The following is an 18,045-nucleotide window of genomic DNA, read 5'->3' on the forward strand; positions in this document are numbered from 1 at the left end:
GAGATACCTGAACTGTAGGTCTCAGAAGGTGCTGTAGTTTTTAAACCAATCTGAGGCAAGATGTGGTGTTCCAACACTCTGAACAGAAAATAAACCTACTTTTGACAGAATTAATACTTCCAGCTGAAAGAGCACTAGTAGTCCTCCTCATAATAATGCAGTCCTGCCTCTGCCTCAACATTAAAATCATAATTCCAGGCTGATATTCTTGCAGCAATGGCTGACTTGGATAACCTCCTACAGGAATTACTGCACAATTGGCCACCACTGGAATCATCTACTCCACTGGGAATCACTTGACTTACTTCCTATGGCCGTCATTCATTTAGAGACACTGTGCTACTGGATCAGCTGTGCTGTCTGGGACAACATTGTGAAAGGAAATGTTTAAATGATATGTGAACTTGATTAAGAAGGTGTGTTTCATTTACATTTCAAGTTACATTTTGTAAGATATTACATTATGATTAAAACAATCCTAATCATAACATATGAGTACTGTATTCAATGAAGGAATAAGAAATGCTTAAGGCTATAACCAGTCTTTAAAAAAAAAGTTTCTTTGTCTACTAGCCTTCTACATGATGCAAAGTCGCCATAGCTTTGTGCAAAATTGCCTATCTAAACAAGAAATTTATTTTTATTCCGTTTTAGCATTTTGAGTCTTCACTCAATTCTAAGCAAAGGCTTTATCTCAAAACACATGAAGGAAGATGGCTATTTTTGAAGCTTTACACAGACACAAAGCAAGTCGGGAACAAGCCTACAGAATTCATTCAGAATAGCTGAGTAGAGAATAGGTAAAATTGTAAAATTATATTTATGATTATTTCCAGAATTTTGCTAAATCTAATGCTGGAAAAGCTTTATGTTTTCTTGCTATCCTATAAAAATTCTTCCAAACTCAAAATGTCACAGTTGCTGTCACTAAATGAACATATAAAACACAGACTCAAGCTGTGGTCCCGAAGTGCTATAAATAATTCTATCACTCTGATGGATTTATAACTACAATTTTATAGAGGAAAAGTTCAACCATCCCGAAGAAGTTATGGGAGAGGCAATTTCATTTAACTATATATAATATAAAATAATTATATTTTGCAGTAGTCTCAAATTTAGTGCTCCTGGATTAAAAGTGAAGGGTCCTGTCAGGAAAAAATTTTCCCAACTCATGATGTCCTCTGCCTTTAACAGTGGTGTGAGAAACATGCGTTAGCACACAAAAATCTAAAGCAGCAGCTCCAAGTATTTGGAGGATGGCCTAAAAATATCCCTGTGACCACTAATTTATTCTTCAGCCCCTACTTCTGGTTTGTTGGAGTCAGTAAGTCAGGAGTCTCTCTAATTTCTTCAGAGAGAAATCAGAGGGTAGAGATTGAATTAAAGTCTTTGGATGGAATGAGTATGTGAATAGAAGGAGTAAGTAAGTAAGTAAGTAAGTAAATGGAATAAGTTTTAAGTGCTTTTAGTGAGTAAAAGGTCTTAGATGTCTGAGAAGTAGTACATGTTCTAGTGAAGGTTGAAAAACATACTGGTGTTTCCTTAGAGGCTCCAAGAACTTAGCTTTAGACCTAATAGAGTTAAGGATATTGCTTACATATTTCAGTTAGAACAAGATAGGCCATGAACGTAGTCTATACGTAGCCTGGCATGCTAAGAAACCAGAATTCTAATAGGTTAAGGAGTAGTGGTCCAAGTTTGTGTCTTAGCTAGTTGGAAAGTTTCTATAAAAGAACATGCATCAGGGAGAGCTGGGGCTCTATGCCATGACTTTATGCCATGTGCATTTTGCCACTGCAGCTTTGCCATTGCTTTATGCCATTGCTTTGCTTTATTTTTGACTTTGAGACTTATGTGCTTCTACAAGAAATAACTTTATAGCAACTATTAACTTGCTTGGCTTCTTAAAGAAGAACATAACCTGACAGTGTGGGTGCCCAAGAGGCACCCGAAAGTCTGCAAAACCTCACATGGCTCATGCAAGCTGCTTCTGGGGCAGAGCCCTATCAATTACACTGGCAGAGATGCCTGCTGTGCTGGGTCCTGCCACTGTCACTGCTGGTGGCTACTGCAGCCCCCATGGAGGCTCCACACACACACTCTGCACACTGATGCACAATTATGTTCACCTCCAGTCTGTTTACTACTTGTAATTCCTTTCATTTTAGGAGTAATCTTTGGAATTGCTTGACGCTGTGCTTGCCCAAGCCCTCACGCTCTGGGAATACTGAGACCTTTAGTCCTGATCTCAGCACTGCTCTGGGGCTGAACTGAAAGTGTGTGAAGCATTTTTCCAGAGCTGTAAATGTTATAAATTTTTATGTTAAATGTTCATTGCTACAAAGAAAGCTTTAAATAAATGGTGCTCTCTGAAATTGTATTCAGATTATTCTGCAGTTCTGTAAGGTGAATTTGATTATCCTTGTGGGTTCCTTCCAACTCTCAATACTCTATTCTGTGACTTTTTATTCCAAAAGGGTTTCACGATGGAGCAAAGCATGTTCTGTATGTTTAACTTGATTTGTGCTGAGAAAACAATTTTCAATGTAGCTGTATTATTACAGGCATACAGGGTGTTGTAATAAACCTTGAAATTCTCCTCCCATGCACATCACCTTATTTAAAAGGCAAGATAAGGAGAAGGTTCGCTTTGGCTTTGTGAGTGTATTGAGGCTTCAATAGGAATATATTGAAATCTCTCAAGTTCCAGTTCATCAAAGCGGTTGATGCACATGATTATGCTCTTTACTGAAAGAAGCTAAAATTCTTGCAGCAAGACTGCAAAGTACTTGTTGAGTGCGACGGCGCAGTGTCTGAGACAGAAGACCCTACATTCTGTAATCCATGTGACAAAAAGCCTTTATTCACTTCCAACCTCACTTTATATACCCCTTTCAATGTTCCTGAGTAAGAGCCTGTGATTGGTTCCAAGTTCAGGCTGCTCAGCTCTCTGACCTATAGCTCTCTGCAGCCAGGGCTGGAACTCATTGGATTAAATCCTTGTTTGTCTCCAATTCTGTCCTATCTCTGTTCTCTGGGGGCCTGTCTTATCAGGCCAGGCCACTTCTCTTATCAGTGGTTAGATTAACTGCCCAGTACAAGCCAGCTTGCATTGTGACAAGTACTCAGCAAGTCACAGGACCAGGCTGTTTAAACTATTGGAACATACTCAAAACAGCTAAAAGATAATTTTCTCTATCTTGAATATAGGTATATGATGACTTGGAAATGCTGAGGGCTGCCCAATGAAGTTACCTACTTTTTAGGTCACAAGTGGTGACCTTGACATATACACTTCCGGTCACAAGTGTAACATCCTCCTGAAGTTGTGCTAGAAGTATGGAAGTCCTTAATCCAGAAAACCATTCGAACTCCCTGAATAAAGGGGGTCAAATGCAGTCCAGATCCTGCTGCTGAATTGTGAGGGAAGTTTCCATGCACAACTCTCTTTTCTTCTGTAATATTTGAAATGCTATCTGAAAAGATGACTCTTGGATATCAGGCATAAGGCGCAGTAAAGGTTTCTCTGCAAACTGCCCTTTCAAGGCAGAGGCCTCAGGGAAATGAATGTGGTGGTAACAGATTTGTTTTCTTCAGAAAATAATACCTATTTTTACACCAAACACAATGCAGTCACTCTCTGTTGACAAACTTTTCAAATATAAACACTTTGGGCTGGCTTTGCAGAGGAGCTCAGAACAGGAATTGTGGATAGTTAGAAGCAATTTTATCAAGCAAGGTGCATGTCTCCACTGTGAATTGCGCATATGTTACAAAATTGTCCAGCTTCAATTTGTAAAGGTGATTCAAAACTTCCACAGAAAATGTACATGCACCCAGAACTGACAATGTTACTTTGAAGGTTATGATTCTTTGGTCATCTCCACAGTTGCCCTCTCCCCACTCAGCTACTTTTATTTTTGTACACTCTCATTCTGTCTGGGATCAGGAGTACTGGAAGACTGGAGGAAAAAAACAAACTGTAAAAAAAAAAAATCCATTTCTCCTACAAGACTTGCAGTCTCACGACATTTCTGGGCTGGTACTGTAGACGTGAGAAAATATAAGTAGGAATTTGATTCTCTCCTACTACTTTCCACATCAGTGAAATGTCAGTGTTGGCTCTTCTGTTCTTAGGTAGTGATAATGGCCATACAGACACATAGAGAAGTGGTCTTCTTTCTCCATAACCTTTTTCTCACCTCTGAAAACCCTGCCAGCATAGCATAGGTGTGGCTGAACACAACTTCAGCAAGATTTTCTATCTGGGTGCATATATATAAGAAATACAGAGCTCAGAGCAGTCTTTACAGCAATTGAGTTTGCTCTATGCTGACAGTTGGGATGGGAATGTTAATAGGAATTGTCATGAATCAAGTACTAGATATTATTTCTAATAAATAAAGAAGCTACAGATCTGTGGAGTGACCAAAAAAACCCCAAACCAAAATTCTAACTCCCCCCTCCCCCCCCCCCGCCCCGTTTAAATACATAAAGACAGGATGTTTTCAAGAGTGGCATTGTAAGAAGTGGGATCTCCCTTCTTTCATAGGACAGGTCTCACTGACTCAAACTTCCATCTCATACTTTTTCAAGTAAACTGGACCAGATTTCTGTCATCTTTTACCTGGAGACCAAGCAGGAAGTAGTGCTGGTTATTTACTTAATGGGCATAACAGGGTATACCTGCTTTACAGAAGCTGGAGACAAAATCCCGGCAATCATTAAACTGGAAAGGACATGAGAAATGGAGAAAGAAAAGGGTGTCTCGTCTTTGTTTCACAAAGCTGACTTCTTACAGCTGTAAGTGATGCCTAGAGGAGCTGGAACAGAGGCTAGACAGAGTTAAGAGGAATAAAGTAGGTATTTATTGAGGGGCCTCCAAAGGCAGACCCTGGCAGTACCAGTGCAACAGTCGTGGCCCTGCCCGGATGGCTCCAAGATGGAAGCAAAAGAGGGCTTGGTCATGAGATCTCACATTTTTATAGGTTTTAGTCCATTTGTATACAGAAGTCAACTGTCCAGTTAATAGCCTCAAATCATGAAGTTTCATCCTCCTTGCTTGCTTGCCTGCCTTCCTCTTTTCACTTTGTTTATGCATAGGGCCTGAAGTTTGAAGAAATTGTCCTTCAGTCCCCAGGTGGAATAGGACTGTTTTGTGTTCACCACTCTGTGAAAAGATTCTAGTAACCCTTAATATAAAACTAAAAGCTGCACACCCAAGCAGAACAGAAAAACGTAAAACTTAAGGCATCATAAGCATGTCCCATCTGGAGATCCTAAATGCCTCCTTAGCTCAGCTCAGATTTGGTAAATTAAAAAAATATCACTCTGTGGTGCTGTTTGCCAGTGCTCAATGATATGTCTTCCTTGCATGGACTTCTGGGTGTGAAAAGCAGCTTTTTCAAAATCCTAAGCAAGAACAGTCAATGGAGACATTCTAACACTTGATGCATGTACAAAGATTCTTCAGACAAGGTAGATGGTTGAATAACCCCTCTTTCTTTTTTGATTTTATGTGTAGCTATAAATATTGAATATAGATTACCAGAGCTTTCTTTTTCATCTTATGGCACAAATTGTGCTTGGGAGCACCTAAAATTGCTGCTGCTTCCAGACTGTGGTCACAAAGACTGATATTTGTTTGCTGAGATACCTTCTGGTCATAGGGCACCAGAAAAGAGTCAGGGTCGCACAACTATTGATCTGAGAGAGAGTCTGAAAGCTCTGAAGGTGGTAATGCTTACCATTTATCTGGTTAGCTCACTCAGCATTTTATTCTACTTTCAGGCACATTTAGTGTGTGAAATCAGGAAGTGGGTAGTTAAAGCTATTCTGCATCCTCAAGTCTCATATTCTAGCTGCTCTTACTCTAATAATCTGTGATGCATGTTGGAACTTTCCTCCAAAGTACAGCAATTGCTTGTGGATATTAAGAGAATACAAACCTAGTGAGGACTTGCTTCTTCTCCATGAATGTATTAGTACTCAGTATAAAATAGGCTTTCTTGAGCAAAAGACTCTCAGAATTAGGGAATATGCAAAATAACGTGCACCAGTGAAACTATGAGGCGTGATCATAAATCCATGCAAAGATTCCTGCTACCTTCAGTAGAGCAGGATGAGTGCCAGAGGAGATGGGGTTTAGCCACCTGATTCATTACACTTTCAAGCCTCCCGAGTCAATGCCAACAGGTAGATTCTGCCAGGAAGCAGTTTGATATGCTTCAACTAGGCTGAGCTCTGAATCTACTTTTGTGCTAGCCCTGCAAAGCAAGGCTTTATTCTACCTTTCTATACCTGGATAGAAGTGTGCCACAGAATGCCTAAAATTGTCAGGAAAGTAGCAGTTGATTCTGTACTGATTTGAAAGTATTATAAATATTTGATCTGATGTCTGGGACAACAGACTCAGAGTAAGGGAATGGTGACAGGTGCCATGTATTTTCTGTTGAATCTAAATGACAAACCAGCTCCCTTTCTAGTGGAAATATCCATAATAGTTAAAAAGAAAAAACCTAAGCACCAACATTTTCCCTGCTGCCATCAAATAAAATTGGATGGATGAAGAAAATGTGATGTTAAGTGCTAACAACAGACAAGATTTCATTATTTTCTGCCAGGGAATCTATGGAAGTGCTCTTTAGGTAACCTCAGAAGAAAACTTGCATCTTTGCAAGAGCCATTTGAGAAATATTAGTGATTGTCATTTGCTGATTGCAGTGTTCAGAGCAAAAACCTTGATAGGTGAGACCTGGCTTCAATTTCTTCCTGTACTACAGATATCCACTTCACATGTGAGCAGATCCTTCCTGCCCTCATTATTTCGTTTGCTTTCTGCATTATCATGACAACGTCTTCTCACATCACAGAACTATTGTAAGCATAAATGCCCTATCAACTCGTGAGGTGCCAAAACTACTTCAGCAGAATGCAGATGTACAAATATTGCACATGGGTGTCTGGTGTGAGAACTCAAACCCCTCAGTTGCCTCTGCACAGGCATGCAGCAGACAGCAATGTTGCTGAGGCTCCTCTACTTAACTTTCATAAAACACATGCATTCAATGAGTAGTGACACTAAAGCAAGTGTATTTGAGTTGTCTGACCAAGAAACTTTACCACATTTTCTGAGCCAGGACTAAGTATTTTTCTTTTTAACTTATTCTCCTGATTTATTTGCTTTCTGTGTATAAAATAAGGAATCAGTGCTTTTTATAAGTAGTTTATTTTGGACGATAAGAGAGCTAGCAATAATATAATCAGGTTGATAATTGGTTTATGATCAGTTTGATATCTCTCTAAGATATATTTAAGATCTGTTTATATGTGTATTATATTTAAGATATATAAGAAGTTTTGTTTTTCTTTAAAAAGAAAAACATGGGGGTTTATTTCTGATGAAAGAGTTCTTGCACTGAAGTGCAACTTTCAAAGCACTAGAGCATAACTGTAAATGTTTAATAAGGCAATATTGACAGGACTGAAAAATGGAATAGTTTTAAGAATATCTATTTTTCTGTGAGTATATATTTGCCTGAAAGAGGCTAAAACCTGAGTCCTGAAGTATGATCTATAGGTAAAAAACCCTGACTGCAACATTCAGACTTACCAGAGTGGAAGCTTAACATCAACAACCTGAAGAAAATTTCTCACGTGACTTTCAGCTAACAAATCACAATCATGTTGCAAATAGCAGAATTTTTGGGGTCTAGGAGGGAATGTTGCCTTGATTTTCCGGGTTCTGTCATTCTGAACTATGAAATCTAAGAAGTTAGTTACCTTAAAACACTCTAACAATCACCTCATCGTTTCTTTCAGCCAAGCAATGCAATGTTTTTACAACCAGCAAAATAAAGGTAATTGAATGGGTACAACCAGGGCAGACTTTGGAGGTGATTGAGTGTCAGTGTGAGAGTCGGTGGAAGGGTGCAGAGCTGCTGCCTCCTGGTTATATCTTGCATCCGCTCAGCCTAGTTAAAAAAGCTATTTTTCTCTTTGAGACATAGAAGGGAGCAGGAAAAGAAGGAAATCTGACTGTGACAATACAACATGTAAATGCTTTCAGGGTTCATACAAATATAAAAAAAACCATGAAGGAGCTCATTTTGGGCATTGTCTTAAGGATTGCAAGAATTCACGCTGAGAATCTGAGCTTTGCTCCAAAGAAGAAAAAAAGAGTATAGCATCTCCTTGCTGTTTGTTAATGCAAATTGTGTAACTTAAGAGAAACTGGAAAGCTTTGAATTTACCCTTCCAACATACCTGAAGGCACATGTGTGATAGCACTGGCTTTTTTTTTTAAATTTTTTTTCCCCCTCACTTCTGATGGGTGAAATTTCTTCTCCTATTGTTGTTCCACTGCGTTATTGCATTTCAATACCAAAGGAGGAATGTTTTCTCCCTAGGGTATATCCCACATCAGAATGCTGCCATATGCCCTGCATTTGACTTTTTGTTTTGTTTTTTTTTTTTTTTTTTTTTTTTGTTTTGTTTTGTTGTTTTTTTGTTTTTTTTTTTTTTTAATTTTTTTTTGTTTTGTTTAAAGGAAGCAAAGAGTTTGCTTTTTAGAGGAATGAAAATAAATTGTTTTCTCAGAAATGCTTTTATGATGATAAGACAGCTGTGGGTGAAAAAAAAAAGAGAATTTATGTTTAAACAAAGGACAGGGAAAGGTCAGAAAGCAATCTGCAGGATGGCAGAAACACCAGCTATTCCTCAGAGCAATTTCTTTGAGCAATGAAAGAAATAAAACCAGCTGCATATACCTCAAATATGAAAAAAATCCCCACAGTTAAAATAGATGTCAGACTGCATTTTTGTACTTTTTTTTGTGCTTGTAAAAAAATAGTGTAATTTCCAGGCCACTACAACATCATTCACATTGTGATGTGCTGCTAATAAGGCTGGAGACAATGCAATTTCTTGTCAGTCATCAGTCAGTGGCTCTAAGGACAGATTTCATTAGCAAAAGAATCCACAATATGCAAGGCCTGGTTTTATTGTGAGATGTGTTAATTACTCATCATTGTATATTACTCATCATTATAATTACTCAGCCTTGTATAGTGACTTCCTTATAGCAATTTTTTTCTTCCTTTGGTTTTCCCATCTCCTCTGCTAGCACTTTCAGAATGTAACCAACCCCAAAAAGTTCACTGCAGGCAACTGATTTCAATATCAAAATAAGGCCTTTGGATAAGGAAAGTTTCCTGTGGCAAATGAAAATCAATGGGAAGAGAAGCCTGTGCTATATTGCAAGGGTTACATTGTGCCACCTTTCACCCTGGCTGAGTGGCATATTTTTCTGGTAATATCTCATATCGATTTGAATGGGATGTCAGACACTACTGATTATCAAATCAACGAATCTATTTGGCCTGGAATATTTACACAGAGGAGTGAAATAATGAAACCTAACTCTAGTCTATCCTGCAAAACACTAACCATGTTATTTTCTTGCAACCAATGTGAATTCCTATTGAAAATGACACAGTAAAATATTATTGCTTGCCTTATATTAGACTTACCCAGCATTACAGCAACAAATAGCAGGTTATAAAAGTGACAGAGCAGTATTCAACTTTGTCATTATAAAGAAAAAATTCACTGAAAACAGACCATACAGTATTTGAAAACATGTTCATAGATGTCTCAGTTCTTTTACAGAAGGGAAAGTGTCAAAGTGTTAATGAAAGAATGGATTGAAATATAAGAATTACAATCTCTTCATCAAAATAAATTAAAATATAATTTATGGCATCATTTTTATTTTACAGGAAAAATATTTGCAAAAACCTTTCAAATTTTTATAAATTTTAAAAATATTTTTTTCAACCAAAATATACTTGGCTCTTTTGCCATTACTTATTTTGCAGTTGTTATGTATATTTGTGCTTTGTTTCTAGAAAATGCATTCATTCTTGTCTCATAGACCAAGAGGACACAGTACAAGATTCCAGAAGCTGCTATTAGTAAGAAAATGTAGGACTCTCTTCTTTCACAATTCTAGGAAGCTTGACAGCACACAGAAGTTGTTCCAGTGCTTTACTTGATTTAAAAGGCTTAATGCAGGTTAAATTGACAATGTAAATGTAATGGTCTGTAAAAGAAATGTTTTAAAGATCTCATTATCAGCATTATTTGTTAGAGAGATTTTACAATTATTTATATCATAGGATGCCCCAAACAAAGTCTATTTTGTGTAATTTATACTCTAGTTTTTTCCCCAGCATCCCATTGTTCTTTCTGTAGGGAAGTCTCCTGAACTCACCCACACTAAATCACACTTGGGGACATTGTAGATGAGTACAGCAGTCTTCAGCACTAACAGATAGGAAATCAACAATTTGCACCTTGTATATAAGATCTAAAATATTTAGAGAGAGATTTTTAGCCTGAAACAGATTTGACATTAAAAGCAGAGATCTGATGTCATGTTTAGATGGCAGAACACTGTATGGCATGAAGACCAGCTCACAGCAAGTTTCACTGCATGCCCAAAGTATCACTGTCAGAGCTCAGGGCCCTTGGCTGCACTGTGAGACTGATAAGGAGAAGGGTATAACATAGTATGATATTACTGCCCTTGCTATGGAAGTGCTTACAGGCCAGCCAAAACAGGGTTTGCATGTGCTAGGTGCTCAGTTATTCCCCTAATGGTATGTTTTCTGCTAGCTCCACATCCAGGAATAACTAAACACTTTAGCTTAGAGCTACTTTTGGTGGAAGATTGGGGCTTACCTATCCATAAGAGGAAAAAAACCCTCACAAATAAAAGTCAATGTGATGAGTTCTGGCAATACAGAAAAAGCTATAAAGTTAATTCAGTGAATATGGCCTGGCAGTATGTGATCTGTATGAAGCTGACCCAATTCCAGCCTGAATGGGTTTCCTCTACCATATAACTGCATTATATGAGCAGAGTAAACTAAACATGCATTACCATTATTCATGACAAACCATTTGCTAAATTAACTGAGATTGCTGTATTCACGTTCTCAGGAGTTCCTGTATGTACAGTCCTGAACTGAATAGACGTTTCATAATTTGCTTTTGAAACAACACAGCATGGTGAAAACTGATGAAATTCCTGCATGTGAGCACAGAGGAAGCCATTACCTAAAGAAGCATCTGCTTCCGTTCTTCTGTGCTAGAAATATATAATATTTATTGGAATTTATAAAATAATCATGCCAGAGATTCATCCATATCTGGTGATGTGAATATTTGGTGATATGAAAACATTCTTATAGGGAATAAAACAGAGAGTACAATGGAACTGATAAAGGGGCCTGATATCTTAGGCCTGATTGGGCAGAAACTGTGGGAGAGACAGACACGGATAAATGCTCCCTGGGAAAGAAGTGACCAAGAAACATGTTGTGAAACTTTGTGATAAGGCTACCAGGTGACGTGGTGTCATGAAGGATGTACAACCAGTGGGAAATTGTTACCAAAAATAGAACCCTTACCAGTACCCCATACAAGTAAAACCCTATATAGATGCCTTGTATAATCAATAAAATTGTCTTCTGATCTAAAATTGGATTTTCCCCCTCTCTCCATTGCTGATACAATCCCTTGGCTTTTAGAAGAGAGTGGTCCAGTTTGAGCAACATCAGCAATGGACAAAGCTTTGCTGTAACAGAATGAAATGAAAGTGAACATACATGGATATAAATGAAAGTGGCTGGAGTGTGTGGGGAGGAAATGCAGTCCATAACACAGCACCAGGTTAAAAGACTGCCTATTTCTGTTATAAATTTTATGCTTCCTGTAAGTGTGGCTAAAAGAGAGCAGGGTATGGATATTTGCAAAGTAATTCTCAGATTTTGACTTGGAAAAAAGCCCTGAGATGTTAAAAAAGAGTTGAAAACCAGAACACCAAAGACCAGGTGCAGTCCCCTACTGCCAAAATAGCTTCATGAGGTGACTCTTGTGTCTGGTGACCTAGACTGCCTGCAGGACTCCTGCTTCAGAGAGGAATGTAAAAGCACAGGAGCACTTTATGAGGCTACAGATTTCTTTAACATCAGGGATACTGATAAGAAGACCCTTCACATTTTTAGCTGAAACTTTGAGGAAGGTTTTAAAACAATTAAGAAGAGTGGGTTAGACAGTCAAACAAGAAAAAATAAATTAGTAATTTTCTATAAAAATTTCTGGCCTCCCAATATATAAGATATTCAACCCAAACATCATGCCTACATGTCTGAATGACTAGGTAGCTCTTCTTTAAATCCATGTTTTTCTTCTAAAGAAGTTACCATGACATCGTGCCAGTTGGAATTTATGGTTCTACAGCTCAGAGGGTATGGAATACCCTCGGCCATACCTACAGGTATTCCTGATGCATTTTGTTGTTGTGTTATTTGATTTAAACAGGTAACATGTAGTCCTCATAATAGATGTGGTTTTAAATAATTATATTTAAATATACACGTGGGGGTATAATTTGGCTTACTAGCAAGAAGCATTAAACAGGATTTACTTGTTTTTTAAATGAAGCAGAAGCATTGATTCCATTGTGGTTTTTCTTCTCAGGCAAATAGTTCTCCCCTACTCCACCTCTTGCCCTGAGGCATTTACCTTTTATGCAGAATGGCCCATCGTAGGCAGTTTTGGAGCAGTCACAGGAGTAGCCGTTGTATTTCTCCACACATTTCCCACCGTTGGCACAGTACATCCCGTAGCTTGTGCAGTGGCCAGAGCAGCCAGGCTTCACCCCAGGCGTGACCTTCGCTCTCTCTTCCAGGTCCAGCGTCACCCCATTCATCCTCAGGGAACGAATGCAGCCCAGGAAGCCCCGCTGGCCTCCTGCAGCACCTGAGGGGGAATGTTGAACTGTGAGACAACACTGAATGGATTTTATTGCTGTGGCTTCACATGAAATATCCTGTTAAGCCTGTGGTAACTTCTTTATAAGGGCAAGGAATGACCTTGTCCTAATGACAATAAATCAGTGAAACCTAGCCCTTTGATATCATACCATTAGCAAGCATTAATAATAGTTTTTAATCAGTGATTGCTTTATACTGATCGGACATTTGAGATTCCAGCCCTACACTGTAAGATTGCCTTTCATTTCAATTTCAATGTTTTTAGAGACAGTGGAAGAAATGGGCTTGGCTCAATTGCCAAGGTGTAGGCTTTCTCTCCTAATGATTAGTAATGGTGGGTGTTAATAATAATGCCACAATATGCTATGCAGTGTTACATTTTTCAAAGCCACAATGGGCAAAGAAAGAAGAAGTCAAATCCCCATTCTCAGTTACAGTAGGAAATATTCACATTAATTTCCAAGAAATATCATGCATACTATTTACTTATCAGAGCATAGACTGAAGGATGGTACACTGAAAAACCTACATTTGACAATCTGGATTGAGGTGGTTTTTTATAGCAGTTAATAAGAACTGTCCTTTTTCATCCCTAGTAAACACTCACTGAAAAAAAAGTGATTTCAGCTAGGAAAGTCTTATCTGAGGCTGGATTAGAAACAACAATCAAAAAAACCCAAACTAAAAAATGCGATTAAATAACAATGAGTGCTGGCATCTTTTCTCTACCCTCCGTTCTTTGATTACTGCAGTGCTGTAGGTGCCAGAGAGTTCCTGAGGAGATCTGAATGCTCATCACCACAGAGCACAGAGGCAGATATTTACTTGAGTGGGGAAAAGGACTAAATACAAACCAGAGAGTGCTGCTTCAAACCAAGTACCAGTAACTGGAAGATTTGTAGTAGGAGTAGGCAAGGCTTGGTCTCTGCTGAGTGCGCATGGCAGAGGGTGTCCTGGTGTGATTCCATTCTGTGTAAACTCATATACACTGCAGTGATGAAAACCCTTCTTTCTTCTCTCAGTGAATGTCCTAGCCCCTTGGACTCAAAGTCATCACCCCTCAGTCCCTCTTGCAAACCCAAAGAATAGATATTCTACAGAAAATGGAAAGGAAGACAGTAAAACAATTCTTGTTCAGCATTACCCTCCAGTGCCCCAATATTCAGGTATTCATTTTGGGCACTCCCACTCAAATCCATCCTAGGTCTGACTCCAGGTGAAGTTCTTCAGCTGTTCTCTGATATGTGTGCTCTAATCACCAAGTTATATATAATAGACAAAATTCAGAAAGAAAAATAATTTGGTGCAGATTGTGACAGTTTTTTGTCAATAAAGGTACTATATATTTCAAAGCATTGTTGGTGCTATAGTCAATTCAAAACTAACAAACAAAATCATCATTATCAACAATTCTCAAAGAACTCAGGCTAGGAAAAAAAATTCCAGCTCTTCCTGTTTACAGCAAAAGGCTTGGTATTTTTTTAAAGGTTAAGTGTTCCTCTTTTAAACAAACTTCATCTTTCAGCTTATTTTGAAACTGCCATTTACTAGGATTGCAGCAGCAAAGGAGAATCTGAGCTTGTAAATAACACCTGCGCATCTGGTGACACATTATACACAGTCTGCAGTGACACTGGGCTGATTATTAAGGCAATGAAGGCTTTAAACATAACTTTAATTCATATGAGTTGTTAAATGTTGACTAACATGGAGAAAAAAAGGCTTATTTTTTCTCTTTTCACATCCTTCTTCTCTTGTAACAGATATCTAGAGAGGTATGAAAGTGCTTCTTTGCTCAACATTTCATGCAGTTCTCATTCCAGCTAACGGCACTTTGCAGCTGTGTGGCTAACACTTGGAGAAATATAAATGCTCCTGGAACAGTCTGACCCAAACATAGCAGAAACCAGTAGCTCCAGAAAGCAGCTGGACTAACTTGGTTCCAGGGAATGCATTTGTGTAACACTGTGTGGTGCTTTTCTACATCGAATGAGTAAATAGCCCACGGGACTAAAGGGAAAAGATTGCAGTGAGAGCTGTGAATGCAAATGTATGGCCAAAGATCAAACCTAAAGAGACTGCAAGTGCTGCCTAGGTTAGGATGGGCACTGCAGGCACATGCAGTCCTGGCAAAAACTCTGCAGATGTTTTCACTTCTGTGGTGAAAAAGTGTTTTTGTATTTGGGAAGATACTCTCAGCAAAAATGGAGTTTGGCATTGCAGTCTGCTGGAGGCACTTTCAGCCAGGAGATGCAGAAGGAGAGAAATAAGGACAAGTTTCTAATGCACAATATTTTTCTCTTTGTTGATCTTTCTATTTCTGTAATTATGGGCATGTTTGTCTCTTTTTTTTCTTTATTTTTCTTTTCCTTCCCCCCCCTCCATTTGCTGTCACACAAATGTTTGAGGAGTACAGCTTCCCACATTCACTAACTGCTGCTGGCAAGACACGAGGCAAAGAATGTTCAGGATTGTGAGTGCGAAGCCCAGCTGCCCCCTCAGCATCTTACCAACATAGAGCTGGCTGTACAATTCCAGCCGTGTGTGTCCTTCTGTTGGAGCTTTCCTGATCTCCAGGGGTAACTGGTCCACCTGCAGGCTGGCCTGCTTGACATTCCTCTCGGCATTGACCCGGTGCCACTGATCATCATTGAGTGGGTTGGGAGATCTCACCACGATTTCCACCGGTCCGTTTCCAACATCGAATGAAAAGGAGACCTCAGTAGCGGCTGAAATAGCAAGCAAAAGGTGTCCACAATTTGCAGTCTTACGTTGTAAACACATTCACTTACACTTCCCAAAGAATAAGGAGTCATATCAAATAGAAATGTGCACTGCTAAGCCATCTTTCTGAATTTTAAGGAGTATGACTTGCAGAAGAAAATATCAGCAGACCCCCAATCAATTGCATTAATCTTTGCATTTAAAGATTAATTGCATTAATCTTTGCACTGTGCAGCTTTCCAGTTTTTGGGGTTTTTTTAAAAGGAATAAGCATTTTGAGAAAAAAAAGGTGAAGAAGTCTAATTTTTTTTTATTTTTAGGTGCAATTAATTCTTGCAATGAACTAATAATGCTGTGGTTAAGATCTATGTGACATTTTATGGTTGAAAAAGAAACGGATCTTTAGTAAGCCCTACAGCACTGTTTATAGTATATGATTAAAACCACGTTTAGAAATTTTGCAAATGTCCTTTAAGTCCTACTAGACATTCCTTCAGGTCATCCTTGGCAAATATGTAATTGATAACTATTATTGAATGTTGAGTGTGATTAATAATATATGAACTATTTTTAGTATAGTAGTGTAATTATGACTTTCATATTGAGATTAATTTATATATCTTTGGGCTGCAAATTCTATTCTGTTAACAAAAGTTTGGATGGAAGGGTTAAAAGAGAATGGATCATCAATTACAATATTCACAAACGAGGATACCAGACAGAAGTAAAGACAACAAAACATTTCATTTAATTTCTTTTTTCTACACACAAAATTAAAAAGCCAGAGCTCCCTTTAAATTCCCTTCAAAGATCTTGGGTGCCCAATTAGGGTCTACATGTTCCAGTACAGCTGTGGTTTCTGGTTAGGTTGAATTGATAATACAACTCTTATTCAGCAAGGCTATTAAACTGGGGTAAGAGCACCACTCCATGTTCATTATCACTAACAATGCTGATAAATAGTCAGAAATATTTTTGTACATGATCTAATAGATTTTTCACAAGGTTATGTCAGATTGATTTGACAGCATTTTTAAGACAACCCAATGGATAGGAATAAATTTTTTACAGAAAACGTGCTTTCAACCCAAATTTATTATACAATTGACTTTTTTTTTCCAAATTGGCTACTTCTCAAAGAAAAAAATGGAAAAGATGTTGTTCTTTCTGCTCTCTGCTGAATTAAAAAAATTAATTTGTTGAATGAACTGCCTTTTATAAGCCATGGATTTATTCTGTTTATCCTTTTGCACTTTACAAGTCACAAAATCTGTATAAGCCAAAGCTTGCTGTTACAGAAATAAAGATGTTTCGTTTTAATGTCATTATGCTTTGTAACTTCAGTGGTTCTGCCAATAAACCCAGGCAAAGTAGGAATTAGTGTAAAACCTCTCCAGGACTTAAATTATTGTGTTCCAGTCTATTTTCAAGCATATGTGTATAATTCTCCTTCAATTTTGCTTTGAAGAACCTCCTCAGATCTCTTCACTGTCAAGCTTGAATAGCTTCCCAAAAGCTGTCTGTCAAAAACACTGTAAAATAAGGACTTCTTAGCCATAATTTTTCTCTTGTTCTGAGGCAACCAATGACATTGACAATATTGCTACTGTGTACCATGACTAATATTCATCCAGAATTTTTGAAAACCTCCACAAGAAGGCTCCTTTGTTTGCAAGCCTTTGGTCTTCTGGAAAGAAGTATCCCTGAGCTTTTAAAGTAAAGTTATTCTTCTTTTAAATGGGAAAGCGAAGAAAATCGGCAAATAAATCTATTTCAAGTAGAAGCTCTCTGTCTGCAAAATCTAACTTTATGCATGGCTTAAAACTAAAATTTGTATCACAGCCTAAAAGATACATAATTAAATTTGTACTTTTTGGAGAAAATTGCTCCCTTTGAAATGAATACCAATTGTATAAATTTATATTATATTTTTGTATTTAATCCTATGGTTAAGGAAAGAATAGCATTCCAGCAAAATTTTCTCATTTTCAGTCCATGTTACTGTGAGATGCTGAAAGTTAAAGAAGATAATACCACATCTATGGACTTCCTGATCCTTTCTCAGCCAGCCTAAAACCATGATTCTCATACCAAAAGCAAGGAAACGTACTGCTATACTAAAGGACTGAAAAAACCAAGAAATATATCAATGAAGCAGATGGGCAGAAGCTGCAAACAGAATGTCTCACATGCAAAATATGTTACTGGTTCTGACTCTTCATTCTTGGTTTAATCTTTAGTTTATGAAATAAGTACTTTCTAACCAGGGACAACTCTAAGTAAGATGACAGGTCTTAACAGAAATGGATGAGTATCTGACCACAGGCACATTAGTCAGAAAATGAAGACAGAAGAAATTTCAAACCCCCAAAAATGAGACAGGTGACCTGGTGACAACTGATAGGCAGAATACTTGAGGTACTCAACATTCTTTCTGTCTCAGTTTTTTACTGGCAATTGCTCTTCCCACATCTCT

General features: G+C 38.1%; 1 protein-coding gene across 3 annotated transcripts in view; it reads right to left on the reverse strand.

Annotated features, from left to right (window-relative positions):
* Nucleotides 1–18,045, reverse strand: part of CNTNAP2 (contactin associated protein 2) — a 1,082,030-nt gene that overhangs the window by 81,355 nt on the left and 982,630 nt on the right. For all 3 annotated transcript variants that reach the window (XM_088167403.1, XM_088167401.1, XM_088167409.1), the window contains 2 exons: nucleotides 15,356–15,574; nucleotides 12,595–12,831 (listed from right to left, as the gene is read on the reverse strand). In XM_088167403.1, coding sequence (XP_088023529.1) covers nucleotides 12,595–12,831; nucleotides 15,356–15,574 — 456 coding nt within the window. The remainder of the gene's footprint in view (nucleotides 1–12,594; nucleotides 12,832–15,355; nucleotides 15,575–18,045) is intronic.

The sequence above is a fragment of the Sturnus vulgaris genome, chromosome 1 (genome assembly GCF_052056855.1).
Source record: "Sturnus vulgaris isolate bStuVul1 chromosome 1, bStuVul1.hap1, whole genome shotgun sequence".
Lineage (NCBI taxonomy): Eukaryota > Metazoa > Chordata > Aves > Passeriformes > Sturnidae > Sturnus > Sturnus vulgaris.